Source organism: Cherax quadricarinatus, chromosome 30 (assembly GCF_038502225.1).
Source record: "Cherax quadricarinatus isolate ZL_2023a chromosome 30, ASM3850222v1, whole genome shotgun sequence".
Taxonomy (NCBI): Eukaryota; Metazoa; Arthropoda; class Malacostraca; order Decapoda; family Parastacidae; genus Cherax; species Cherax quadricarinatus.
The window spans coordinates 20,337,930-20,351,434 of NC_091321.1; the positions used below are offsets into that span (position 1 = coordinate 20,337,930).

Here is a 13,505-nt window from a genome sequence, read left to right on the forward strand (position 1 = left end):
GTACTTCCCACCTCCAGAACTGTAACATTCTCACCCATCCTTCAGAGTATAGACACTGTACTTGCACCACCAGAACTGTAACACTGTCACTCATCCTTCAGAGTACAGACACTGTACTTCCCACCACCAGAACTGTAACATTCTCACCTATCCTTCAGAGTACTGACACTGTACTTCCCACCTCCAGAACTGTAACATTCTCACCTATCCTTCAGAGTACAGACACTGTATTTCCCACCTCCAGAACTGTAACATTCTCACTTATCCTTCAGAGTACAGACACTGTACTTTCCACCACCAGAACTGTAACATTCTCACCAATCCTTCGGAGTACAGACACTGCACTTCCCACCTCCAGAACTGTAACATTCTCACCCATCCTTCAGAGTACAGACACTGTGCTTCCCTCCATCAGAACTGTAACACTGTCACTCATCCTTCAGAGTACAGACACTGTACTTCCCATCTCCAGAACTGTAACATTCTCACCCATCCTTCAGAGTACAGACACTGTGCTTCCCTCCATCAGAACTGTAACACTGTCACTCATCCTTCAGAGTACAGACACTGTGCTTCCCTCCATCAGAACTGTAACACTGTCACTCATCCTTCAGAATTGACACTAATAGAAACTCCAGATCACAACAAACACTATACAAACGGACCTCAACAAACACTATACAAACACCAGATCCCAACAAACACTATATAAACAGATCTCACAAACCCTCTAGAAACACCAGATCCCAACAAACACTAACCAAGCACCAGATTTCCGGAAACAAGCAAGATTTGCATACAATTGAAGGGAAAAGAGAGAACCCTGATGTCCATCTCTTTTGTACGAGGCGTGTGTGTACAAGTGTGTAGTGGAGTGTACAGGTGTGTACAGGTGTGTGCAGGTGTTTGCACAGGTGTATTTTACAATAGCCTCTGCCACAGATACCACAGATACCACAGGAACTTGGCGGTGGCCCGGTGGTCTGGTGGCTAAAGCTCCCGCTTCACACACGGAGGGCCCGGGTTCGATTCCCGGCGGGTGGAAATTCCGACACGTTTCCTTACACCTATTGTCCTGTTCACCTAGCAGCAAATAGGTACCCGGGTGTTAGTCGACTGGTGTGGGTCGCATCCTGGGGGACAAGATTAAGGACCCCAATGGAAATAAGTTAGACAGTCCTCGATGACGCACTGACTTTCTTGGGTTATCCTGGGTGGCTAACCCTCCGGGGTTAAAAATCCGAACGAAATCTCTCTCTCTCTCTCTCACTGGACGTAAACTAAACAGATGTCAACAATGCACGAGGGTGTCCTCAAAGTTTACTTCGTAGTTCCAGTCGTATTATTGAACATTTATGTAATACGTTTTTATTCAAATATTATGTCGCTTTATTACAAGCCAGATAATTTAAATTAAAGATAATATTTTTATGCATCTCTCAGGTCGTCAGTGACAGGTAAAGTAAAATTTCTTAGAGGATTTGGATGTTACAAAACCTAGAATAAGTAAGACACATGTGCAAAGTTAGGCATATTTATTTCCAAAATATTCGCCTACACAGTAGGCTTCTTCAGTCTAGTACAGAAGAGTAAGCAGAAACAACACTGTGTGAAGCATGGCAACACTGTGTGATGCATGGCAACACTGTGTGAAGCATAGCAACACTGTGTGAAGCATGGCAACACTGTGTGATGCATGGCAACACTGTTTGAAGCATGGCAACACTGTGTGATGCATGGCAACACTGTGTGAAGCATAGCAACACTGTGTGAAGCATAGCAACACTGTGTGATGCATGGCAACACTGTGTGATGCATGGCAACACTGTGTGATGCATGGCAACACTGTGTGATGCATGGCAACACTGTGTGATGCATGGCAACACTGTGTGAAGCATGGCAACACTGTGTGAAGCATAGCAACACTGTGTGAAGCATAGCAACACTTTGTGAAGCATAGCAACACTGTGTGATGCATGGCAACACTGTGTGAAGCATAGCAACACTGTGTGATGCATGGCAACACTGTGTGATGCATGGCAACACTGTGTGAAGCATGGCAACACTGTGTGAAGCATAGCAACACTGTGTGAAGCATAGCAACACTGTGTGAAGCATGGCAACACTGTGTGAAGCATAGCAACACTGTGTGATGCATGGTAACACTGTGTGAAGCATAGCAACACTGTGTGAAGCATAGCAACACTGTGTGATGCATGGCAACACTGTGTGAAGCATAGCAACACTGTGTGATGCATGGCAACACTGTGTCATGCATGGCAACACTGTGTGATGCATGGCAACACTGTGTGAAGCATAGCAACACTGTGTGAAGCATGACAACACTGTGTGATGCATGGCAACACTGTGTGAAGCATAGCAACACTGTGTGATGCATGGCAACACTGTGTGAAGCATGGCAACACTGTGTGATGCATGGCAACACTGTGTGATGCATGGCAACACTGTGTGAAGCATGGCAACACTGTGTGAAGCATGGCAACACTGTGTGAAGCATGGCAACACTGTGTGATGCATGGCAACACTGTGTGAAGCATGGCAACACTGTGTGATGCATGGCAACACTGTGTGAAGCATAGCAACACTGTGTGATGCATGGCAACACTGTGTGATGCATGGCAACACTGTGTGATGCATGGCAACACTGTGTGAAGCATAGCAACACTATGTGATGCATGGCAACACTGTGTGAAGCATGGCAACACTGTGTGAAGCATGGCAACACTGTGTGAAGCATAGCAACACTGTGTGAAGCATAGCAACACTGTGTGAAGCATGGCAACACTGTGTGAAGCATGGCAACACTGTCTTACATGGACTGTGAAGAAGGTAAACTTAGCAATGTTGAACAGAGCCATAATAGCTTTCTGTAGTGTACTAACCTACTTGTGGTTGCAAGGGTTGATTCACAGCTCCTGGCCCCGTATGTGTGTGTGTGTGTGTGTGTGTGTGTGTGTGTGTGTGTGTGTGTGTGTGTGTGTGTGTGTGTGCATGCGTACGCGCACGCGCACGCAAAAGGTGGTGGGGCTACAAGAATACAAACTTATTTTTGTATTGTAGTGTAGAAAATTTTGTGCACTACAATACAAGAAGAAAGAATGAGAGAGGTAGGTGGTGACTGCAGTCCTTCACAGAAGGTACTTTACAAACACACACACTAGCATAGCAACACAGCTAAAACAAGAAGCAAGAATGATAGCTTTGTTGAACACAGAACTGTCACATAACAGTTACTAGCTACCTCGCCCGTTACTAGCTCAGCCTTGAAACACTTTCATGTATAAATATAGATAAATAGCTATATAACTATATAAATATTAATATATTTACAAATAAATTATTATATAAATATAGGCAATTGGAATTATTATTATTATTATTATAGGTAATTAGGTATTTCTAGCATGTATTAAGTCAAAATGAGCAACCTCAATGACCCTCTAGTCGACAGGCTTGAAACCTGGCGAACTGACTAACCAGAGCGTACACAAATAAACGTATATATTCTGTTATGAGATCAAACAACGAGGCTACAGTAATACTGCAATGGCTTATAAGCACAAAACCCGCCTGAGGACTGGGAAGCATACTGCTAGGTGACCCGCTCAGGTACTCCAAGTGCACTTATACTAATCCTTACTACCCGCGACTCAGTGAGGTATGTACTCTCTTGTGATCTAGACTTGACAAAGCATGTACAGCAAAGCTCTAAACTTCCTTATTTAACCTATCTGGCTTTTATCTACCTTATCTGGGTTTCTATCTAACCCTACCTGGACATTTATTTACACTACCTGGGCTTTTATCTACCCTAACTGCGATTATATCCACCTTACCTGGCTTACATTTCACAAAAAAAGTCTTCAGCTTGAGAAGATTCTGCGAGTGTGATATCTGTAAGAGAATTCAAGAACTATCGATGGTGTGGAAAATCGTAATTCTCGGTAGACAGCCTCAGGAAGTTCTCTCTCCTTTCCAAGTGCTTCATGCACAAGCTGGATGAACCGCTGTCAGCCTCTTGATGCTCACGTTAGCTGTCAGTCCCAAAAGATGCGTATGCAATATTTGTGCAATAGAAACAGACGAAGTAAATAATATATATATACATGTATATATATATATATATATATATATATATATATATATATATATATATATATATATATATATATATATATATATATATATATATATATTGTAGCTGCCTTACTGTGCCACTACTTTCAGTACACAGAGCCACTCTTAAGACTTCAGCTTCTGGTTCCTTGTGAGTCTTGACCACTTCAAGCACATTCTTCTGGGCAATGCTGAGACGTGTTCCAGATTTTGGACGGATTTGTAAAGCTAAGCACATTACCGTGGACACCTTTGGTCAAATTTCTAAGAAAAATAAATTGAGCAATATGGAAGAATATCCACTGAATCTGCCCCTATGAGAGATGAAGAATCTTCTCCTCTCAGCGGAGTGAATTACCAGATGTGTTCACTGATGTACGACACCGGGTAACAGCACATCCCAAAGCGGATGATAAATCTGTGTAATAATACTGTCTATCACACCGAGATAAGTGTACCCCTCAGTGTATTAACACCGAGATGAGCGTATTATATCAGGGGAATACAAGATACACCGTAGTTTATGGAAGGAGCCAGTATAGAGAGCAGTGTTGGCTACCACTGGCTCTATAGTGACTGCAGGCGCTGATCATCATGCTGAGGACTTTGTTTTCAGTTCAATGAGATATTTGATAGCCTTGGGTCCACATCTGTACACAAGCTGCTTCTCCGACACAGGTTGTAGTGCCCCGGTGGTGTAGTGGTACCTGCAGAGAAACACGTGATGAGCACTCATGCTACCTTGCAATGTCTAACACAATGACCACTAACACTGTGTGATGGTGGAATGATCTTGACTTCCGGTACACCACGAGAGATGAAAGTGACTAACATCGTATTCTTATTTTGACAACGGAAAGTGATGTGGAACTTTAAAAAGAAATCTGCAGCAAGAAAGAAATGATTGCTCTCAATTTCCCGAGATGAAACTGAATGGAGTGACCCTGAGCTTATCCACGAGACGAGGGTCATGAAGGCTGCATGTCACTTATACACCACATCTCAAGGATACTTTAATACTCAAAATAAACATTAATATAAATTAATATATATATACATTCTGCTGTTATCAGTATATACCAAGAAAGAGATACTCATCAGAATATAGTATACAAAGATATATACTCCAAGAGGTGTGTATCTTTTAATTCTTATTTAAGAGATTAGAGTATTCTTGACTGGTGGTGTATATGTGATGTGGAGTCTTAATGACCCTCGTGTAGTAGTAGTTAATCCCCACCAAGCCAGCAGCTGGAAAAGCCAAACTTACCTCAGCCCTCTGGCGAAGTTATCGTAGGAGAGGTTGGGCTTATCAGCCCTCTGCCCCCACATCCTGGCGATGACTGAGGGCTGGACCAGACGGAAGGTTCCTTGGGCTTGCTCTTCCCAGCGGATCAGTGAAGGATTGGTCTGAGGATCAGCTAGGAGACGAATCACAAACTCCCAGTTTTTAGGTCCGCGTTCTGTGAGATGTGTTAAATATGATGATTAATAATAATAATAATAATAATAATAATAATAATAATAATAATAATAATAATAATAATAATAATAATAATAATAATAATAATAATAATAATAATAATAATTATTATTATTATTATTATTATTATTATTATTATTATTATTATTATTATTATTATTATTATTATTCACTGTGAAGTAAAAATTTGGATTATTTTAAATGTTATTATAATTCAGTGACGCGTAAGGTGTTGGCAGTGACCCCAAGACACTGCCACCCAGTGCCACCACTACGTACCTCGTTTCTTAGCATGGGGACGAATCTTTTTGAGTGGATCATTGGAGAGCACCGGGGTACTGTCCCCAGTCACTGTCATCTCTGTCACTGGCTCTGGTGGGAGGCTTTGACTGTCTGTGGACAGGGAGAAAAACATTCATTATCATCATCTGTTGTCATTATTTTTATACCACATCATCACCAATTCTCTCGATAAGATCTTTTAACACACAGCAACAACAACTACTACTACTAATACTACAATTACTACTAACTACTACTACACACGACACTCACCACAATAGATAGGCACAGACTGCTCAAAGAGGTCCATCTCTTGTAGTCCCCAGGCAGAAGGATCGCAGGAATCTCCTGTACCGATGTATCTGTCCAGATCCTTCATGTCATCAGTCGTCAGTGTCCAGCAGTCAGTCGAGGTGGTGTCACAGTTACCCTCGTAGCCGCCGCTGCTACCCTCGTAGCTACTCCTGCTACCCTCGTAGCCGCCGCTGCTACCCTCGCAGCTACTGATGCTACCCTCGTAGCCACTGATGCTACCCCAGCTGTAGTCACTGTAGCTTGACGCTCCAACACCCTCTAGCGTCAGCTGCTGCTGCTGCTGCTTCCGTCCACCTGAGGAGGCAGGAAACGCCTGTTAAAACACCTGCTGACTCATTTACCAACACGTGTCAAACTTACACGATTAATACGTCACCTGTAAATGATATAATTTAGTAAGTAGACTTCAAAATAGACAGGATCCATGTTTAGTTTTAACAATAGCTGTGACAGAGTCCATGTAGCCAGGACAGAGGAAAGCCATTAGCGACCGGCGGACAGGCGGGACCAGGAGCTGAGGCTCAACCCCTACAACCACAGAGGTGAGTCCACATAGGTGCGTACAACTTAAAACAATCACAAAACTAAGCGTACAGCTTCGTGTTCCAACAGCCACTGACAAAACAGCCCAAAAAGGTCGGTTTCAGATTTTTAGCTCTTGGGACCTTACTTATAAGAGGAGGGTTATGACGAGTTGCTAATTTTAATGAAGAACTTGAGATGTAAATTCCCATGTGATATCTTGTGGCTGTCTCTTGTGAGTAATTTCAAGACTTCAGTAGAACCTTATGCCGAACTCTGTAATGTTCATTTTGTGCAAATTTAGGTAGAGAGGGTTGAGCTTATGAAATACTGGGACACTAAATTGAGATCAGTGTGGTAGAGGAGGCTGGGTTTATGAAATACTGGGATACCTTATTGAGATCAGTATGGTAGAGGAGGCTGGGTTTATGAAATACTGGGATACCTTATTGAGATCATTGTGGTAGAGGAGGCTGGGTTTATGAAATACTGGGATACCTTATTGAGATCAGTGTGGTAGAGGAGGCTGGGTTTATGAAATACTGGGATACCTTATTGAGATCAGTATGGTAGAGGAGGCTGGGTTTATGAAATACTGGGATACCTTATTGAGATCAGTATGGTAGAGGAGGCTGGGTTTATGAAATACTGGGATACCTTATTGAGATCAGTATGGTAGAGGAGGCTGGGTTTATGAAATACTGGGATACCTTATTGAGATCAGTATGGTAGAGGAGGCTGGGTTTATGAAATACTGGGATACCTTATTAAGATCATTGCGGTAGAGGAGGCTGGGTTTATGAAATACTGGGATACCTTATTGAGATCAGTGTGGTAGAGGAGGCTGGGTTTATGAAATACTGGGATACCTTATTGAGATCAGTGTGGTAGAGGAGGCTGGGTTTATGAAATACTGGGATACCTTATTGAGATCAGTGTGGTAGAGGAGGCTGGGTTTATGAAATACTGGGATACCTTATTGAGATCAGTATGGTAGAGGAGGCTGGGTTTATGAAATACTGGGATACCTTATTGAGATCAGTATGGTAGAGGAGGCTGGGTTTATGAAATACTGGGATACCTTATTGAGATCAGTATGGTAGAGGAGGCTGGGTTTATGAAATACTGGGATACCTTATTGAGATCAGTATGGTAGAGGAGGCTGGGTTTATGAAATACTGGGATACCTTTCTGGTATGAAACAGGAACACGTCATCTTAATCTTAATATCAGCAGTGAGAGACAGCCAGAGTTGTATTGTTCTTCCACAGCCCTGTGTTGTCAACACATACATACATATGCACATACACACACACACACATGTACACATACACACACACACATACACACACATACATAGACATACATACATACACATACACACACACATACACACACACATACACACACATATATAGACATACATACATACACATACACACACATATACACATACACACACACACATATACACATACACACACATATATAGACATACATACATACACATACACACACACATGTACACATACACACACAAATACACACACATACTTAGACATACATACATACACATATACACAAACACACACACACACACACACACACACACACACACACACACACACACACACACACACACACACACACACACAAATCGGATGAGGATCAGGCAGGACTACAAAGAGACCTGGACAGGCTACAAGCCTGGTCCAGCAACTGGCTCCTTGAGTTTAACCCTGCCAAATGCAAAGTCATGAAGATTGAGGAAGGGCAAAGAAGATCGCAGACACAATATAGTTTAGATGGCCAAAGACTGCAAACCTCACTCAAGGAAAAATATTTGGGGGTGAGTATAACACCGAGCATATCTCCTGAGGCGCACATCAATCAGATAACTGCTGCAGCATACGGGCGCCTGGCAAACCTACGGATGGCGTTCCGATACCTCAGTAAGGATTCGTTTAAGACTCTGTACACCATTTACGTCAGGCCCATACTAGAGTATGCAGCACCAGTTTGGAATCCACACCTAGTCAAGCACGTCAAGAAATTAGAGAAAGTGCAAAGGTTTGCAACAAGACTAGTCCCAGAGCTACGGGGATTGTCCTACGAAGAAAGGTTGAGGGAAATCGGCCTGACGACACTGGAGGACAGGAGGGTCAGGGGAGACATGATAACAACATATAAAATACTGCGCGGAATAGACTAGGTGGACAAAGACGGGATGTTCCAGAGAAGGGACACAGACACAAGAGGTCACAATTGGAAGTTGAAGACTCAGATGAATCAAAGGGATGTTAGGAAGTATTTCTTCAGTCATAGAGTAGTCAGGCCGTGGAATAGCCTAGAAAGTGACGTAGTGGAGGCGGGAACCATACATAGTTTTAAGGCGAGGTATGATAAAGCTTATGGGGCAGGGAGAGAGAGTACCTAGTAGCAATCAGCGAAGAGGCGGGGCCAGGAGCTATGAATCGACCCCTGCAACCACAAATAGGTGAGTACACACACACACACACACACACACACACACACACACACACACACACACACACACACACACACACACACACACACACACACACACACACACACACACACACACACACACACTCACACTCACACACACTACCAACAACAAGCCAAGTGTCTATCGACAAGTGTCTTTGACAACTGGTAACTAACACACGCACAGAGGACGGGATATAGGTGGAAGCTGAAGACACAGATGAACCAAAGGGATGTTAGGAACTATTTCTTTACGCTTAAAGTGGTTGATAATTGGGATGACTTAAAAGAGGCAGTGGTGGAGGCAAACTCGATACACAGCTTCAAGACTAGACATGATAAGGCCCAAGAGGCCAGAAATCAATGATGCTGATCAAGATGACCCGCTGAGGCCACACTTTTGTAAGTTAATGCTCTTACTATATTCCGTGAGAATCTCTGGGACACAGGAGATAGTCAGATTTAATCGGAGCACAGGGGAGGTAGCTCCGATTCCTCGGACCAAGTACTAGGAAGATATAAGAAGTGAAACTGATTCTCCTGTGCGTTCCACAGGAAAGTGCTAGGAAGATTCAAAGAAAGTGACTCCTATGTGTACTCACCAGTGTATCTGTCCTCCTTGAGCTGACAGAACTCCTGGTAGAAGAGAGGTCCGTAGACGGTGCCCAGGAGGCGGCAGAAGTCCTGGCAGGAGTACAACAGGAGGTTGCTACCGCAGGTGCTACGTAGCTCCCATAGGTCCAGTGTTGTCTGGTCCAGTCCACGACGCTTGCACACGCTACCAGCCCAGTCCAGGCAATCCTGCAAACACAGCAGATGTCAAGGAAGATGTTATGATGACCAATTGCTGTTGTCTACACACGAGGGAAAGACAAGAAGACTTCAAGCAGCAAGACAGAAGGCAGAAGGAACACTTTAGTTAAAACAATGTTTTGCTTGGACACCAAGTTTAGAAAACAAGCTCTGGAAACCAAGCTTTCTCAAGTTTACAATAGACAGATTATCACTTTAGTCGTGGAAAGAGAGATATGAATTACGAGAATATAACAATAGACCAAACATATTCACTGTCACTTATTATTTTTAGAAGTAGTAGTAGTAGTATTGTGGGTCTTTAAGCACAAGGAGTGGGGGACGTTCGATATTCTTTCTCCCATCGAAACCGCCTTTCTGACCAACCACACTGCTCGTAATAAGACAGATAGAGACGAAGATGCTGCTGACACACTGAAGGAGGCTCTGGACACGTTTCCATAGCTATTATGTTAGATAAGACACATGTGCAACAGTTAGGTATCTTTATTTCGAAACGTTTCGCCTAAACAATAGCCTTCTTCAGTCGAGTACAGAAAAGTTGATAGAAGCAGAAGAGACTTAAAGACGATGTAATCAGTCCATCACCCTTGAAGTTTTGAGGTAGTCAGTCCCTCAGTCTGGAGAAGAGTATTGTTCCATAGTCTGAAACAATATGGAACAATACTCTTCTCCAGACTGAGGGACTGACCACCTCAAAATTTCGAGAGTGATGGACTGATTACATCGTCTTCAAGTCTCTTCTGCTTCTATCAACTTTTCTGTACTCGACTGAAGAAGCCTACTGTGTAGGCGAAACGTTTCGAAATAAAGATACCTAACTGTTGCATATGTGTCTTATCTAACAACCTGTCGGTATTTTATACCATTTTGATGTTTAGCTATTATAACACACAAATAACCCGCACATAGAAGAGAGGAGCTTACGACGACGTTTCGGTACGACTTGGACCATTTACAAAGTCACACTAACGAGAAGTAGAGCAGGACGGGTATATATAGGCAGGAAGAGGTAGTAGTAGTAGTAGTAGTAGTAGTAGTAGTAGTAGTAGTAGTAGTAGTAGTAGTAGTAGTAGTAGTAGTAGTAGTAGTAGTAGTGGCGGAGATGGAAGGAAGTAGTAATGGGGAAGTAAGGAGGAGGAGCCAGTCAAATACAAAGAAAGGGGAGCACTGCAAGGGAGCTAGGTGCCCACAGAGGGAGCTAGGTGCCCACAGAGGGAGCTAGGTGCCCACAGATGGAGAGCAAGAACACAGAAGTGGGGGGGAGGGGAAATAATGAAATTAATAATGAAGGAACATTATTGTCATTTAGCTATTATAATGTGGGGAGACTTACTAAACACTTAGGGGTTCACACAACGCCTGGGAAATAGAAGGTCCTCAGGTTTGGTTCAGTATTGGAAAGGTCGGCTCCAGTTCTGCGAACCAAGAACCCATCACCGTTATCACAGCCCCTTCAACCTTGCCCTGAAAGGTGTTAATTGTAAGGGCTTAGATGAACGGGCTTAGTTACCGAGGAAACCATAAGCTTTGCTATTTCCGAAAGGTAAACACTATCTTAGTGCTTTCATCAGCTCAGCTACGTGAATGATAACTTAAAGGTAAGACTTGAGGGAGAGCCTTCGTGGAGGCTGCCCCTCGAGGTTAAAGTGTGAGGCAAACACGGTGAGTTTCTTTAAGGTAGGACTTTGAGAGAGACGTCATTTGGAGAAGAACATAAAACATAAAATTGGAGGCACACTGCAGCAGGCCTATTGGCCCATACTTGCCACTGTCTTCTCAGATTCAGTTTTTTCACTTAAGTATTTGTCCAGCCTATTCTCAAAAGTACTACCTATTTTATCTCGCGAACCTTGTGAGAGGTTATTTGAATGAGGACTTTGTGAGAGGTCCTACAAAGAAAAGCCTTGTAAAAGGTCTCTAGAAGGAGTACCATACATGCAGAATTACCAATAATATGTTAGGTACAAAGATACATGTGCAACTAATGTGACATTTTATTGTGGCAACGTTTCGGTCTCCTGGAGCTTTGTCAAGGATTGACAAAGCTCCTGGAAATATATGACGTCAAGGCTTGACAAAGCTCCAGGAGAGCGAAACGTTGCCACAATAAAATGTCATATTAGTTGTACGTGTCCTTGTACCTAACAAGGAGTACCAAAAGTAAGACTGGAGAGAGGCCATGAAGGCTGCACTTACCTCGCCTCTCCAGTCACCGATGTCTATCTTGGAGAAGGTTTCAATCTCGTCCAGGAGTCCGGTGGTGTTGTGGGTCTCCAGGGTGCTGAAGGTGTTAAGGTTGCCCAGGTAGGTCTGGCATAAGCTGTCAATGCTGGCATCGTGGCCGAAGAGTGGTTCTTCGAGAGTAAAAGAAGCTCTCAGATCCTCGTAGCTGGAATTATCCATGGTTGAAGGTCGTCGTTCGCCGGAGTATATGTGGCAATGTTTTGGGTTTTGTTTATACGAACTACTGAAGATGTGTACGAGGAGAGCTTTGTACTCGAAGTTGCGGGAAGCTACACGCTCTTGCCTCGTGGTGAAGAAGGAGAAGACTGTTGGATTATGCTACCGACGGCCATTTTAAACCAGACAGCTCCACCACGGGGAAATATATGACGTCAATACAAATGCTTCTTCCTATTTGCTCACGTCACGACGTATCTACGTGGCCATTATGTCACCAACTAACGATGGTGTGTGTGTGTATAACTGACCGTGAGCGTATTATGTTACTACCTGGCGACAGTGTGTGTACCTAGCAAGAAAGTGTGTGCACCTAGCTGTGTGTGTATGTCACCACCTTGGGACACTGAACGTACCAAGGTGTGAGTGCATTATGTCATCACCTGACGACAGTGTCTACGTGGACGTGAGTATGTGTACCTAGTCGTGACTGTATAATGCTATCATCTATGAATTGTGTGCACCTGGCAATTTCTGACGCCTTAGACTGAAATAATAATAGTTACACAAACTTCAGTACATGTAGATAAATTAGACACATGTGCAACTCTTGGGTATCTTTATTAAGGAAACGTTTCGCCACACAGTGGCTTCATCAGTCCATGCAAAGGAGAATCTTGAAGAAAAGGAGGAGAATGAGGTAATCAGTCCCTCAACCTTGAGTCGATGTGGTCAGTCCATCAATCTTGAATAGAATACGGCATATGACCACATCGACTCAAGGTTGAGGGACTGATTCCCTCATTCTCCTCCTTTTCTTCAAGATTCTCCTTTGTATGGACTGATGAAGCCACTGTGTGGCGAAACGTTTCCTTAATAAAGATACCCAAAGGTTGCATATGTGTCTAATTTATCAACGTGTCGGTTCTGTGAACCATTCATCTACAATTCAGTACATGTACTTTGTATGGCAACCTTGAAGACCTTAGTTATGTCAGCTTGCTTCGGTAAGTACGAAGCTGTGGCATCGTCCTAATTCCCC

At 43.3% G+C, this 13,505-nt stretch overlaps 1 protein-coding gene across 1 annotated transcript; it reads right to left on the minus strand.

The window, feature by feature from the left end:
• Positions 1-4,259: 4,259 nt before the first annotated feature.
• On the minus strand, positions 4,260-12,692 carry LOC128692514 (transcription factor ast-1-like). Its single transcript, XM_053781670.2, has 6 exons — positions 12,260-12,692; positions 9,850-10,048; positions 6,176-6,511; positions 5,900-6,013; positions 5,408-5,600; positions 4,260-4,844 (listed from the first exon to the last, which is right to left on the minus strand). Exons 1-6 carry the CDS (start codon positions 12,464-12,466, stop codon positions 4,730-4,732), a joined length of 1,164 nt encoding a protein of 387 aa, XP_053637645.1. The 5' UTR covers positions 12,467-12,692; the 3' UTR covers positions 4,260-4,729.
• Positions 12,693-13,505: the final 813 nt, after the last annotated feature.

Excerpts from the sequence above, each read along its gene's own strand:
- LOC128692514 (XM_053781670.2), bottom strand. The coding sequence starts at position 12,466 with ATGGATAATTCCAGCTACGAGGATCTGAGAGCTTCTTTTACTCTCGAA. Across the intron at positions 6,014-6,175 it reads GTCTGTGCCTATCTATTGTG|ACAGTCAAAGCCTCCCACCA; the intron begins GTGAGTGTCGTG and ends CCCTGTCCACAG. Across the intron at positions 4,845-5,407 it reads AACTTCGCCAGAGGGCTGAG|GTACCACTACACCACCGGGG; the intron begins GTAAGTTTGGCT and ends GTTTCTCTGCAG.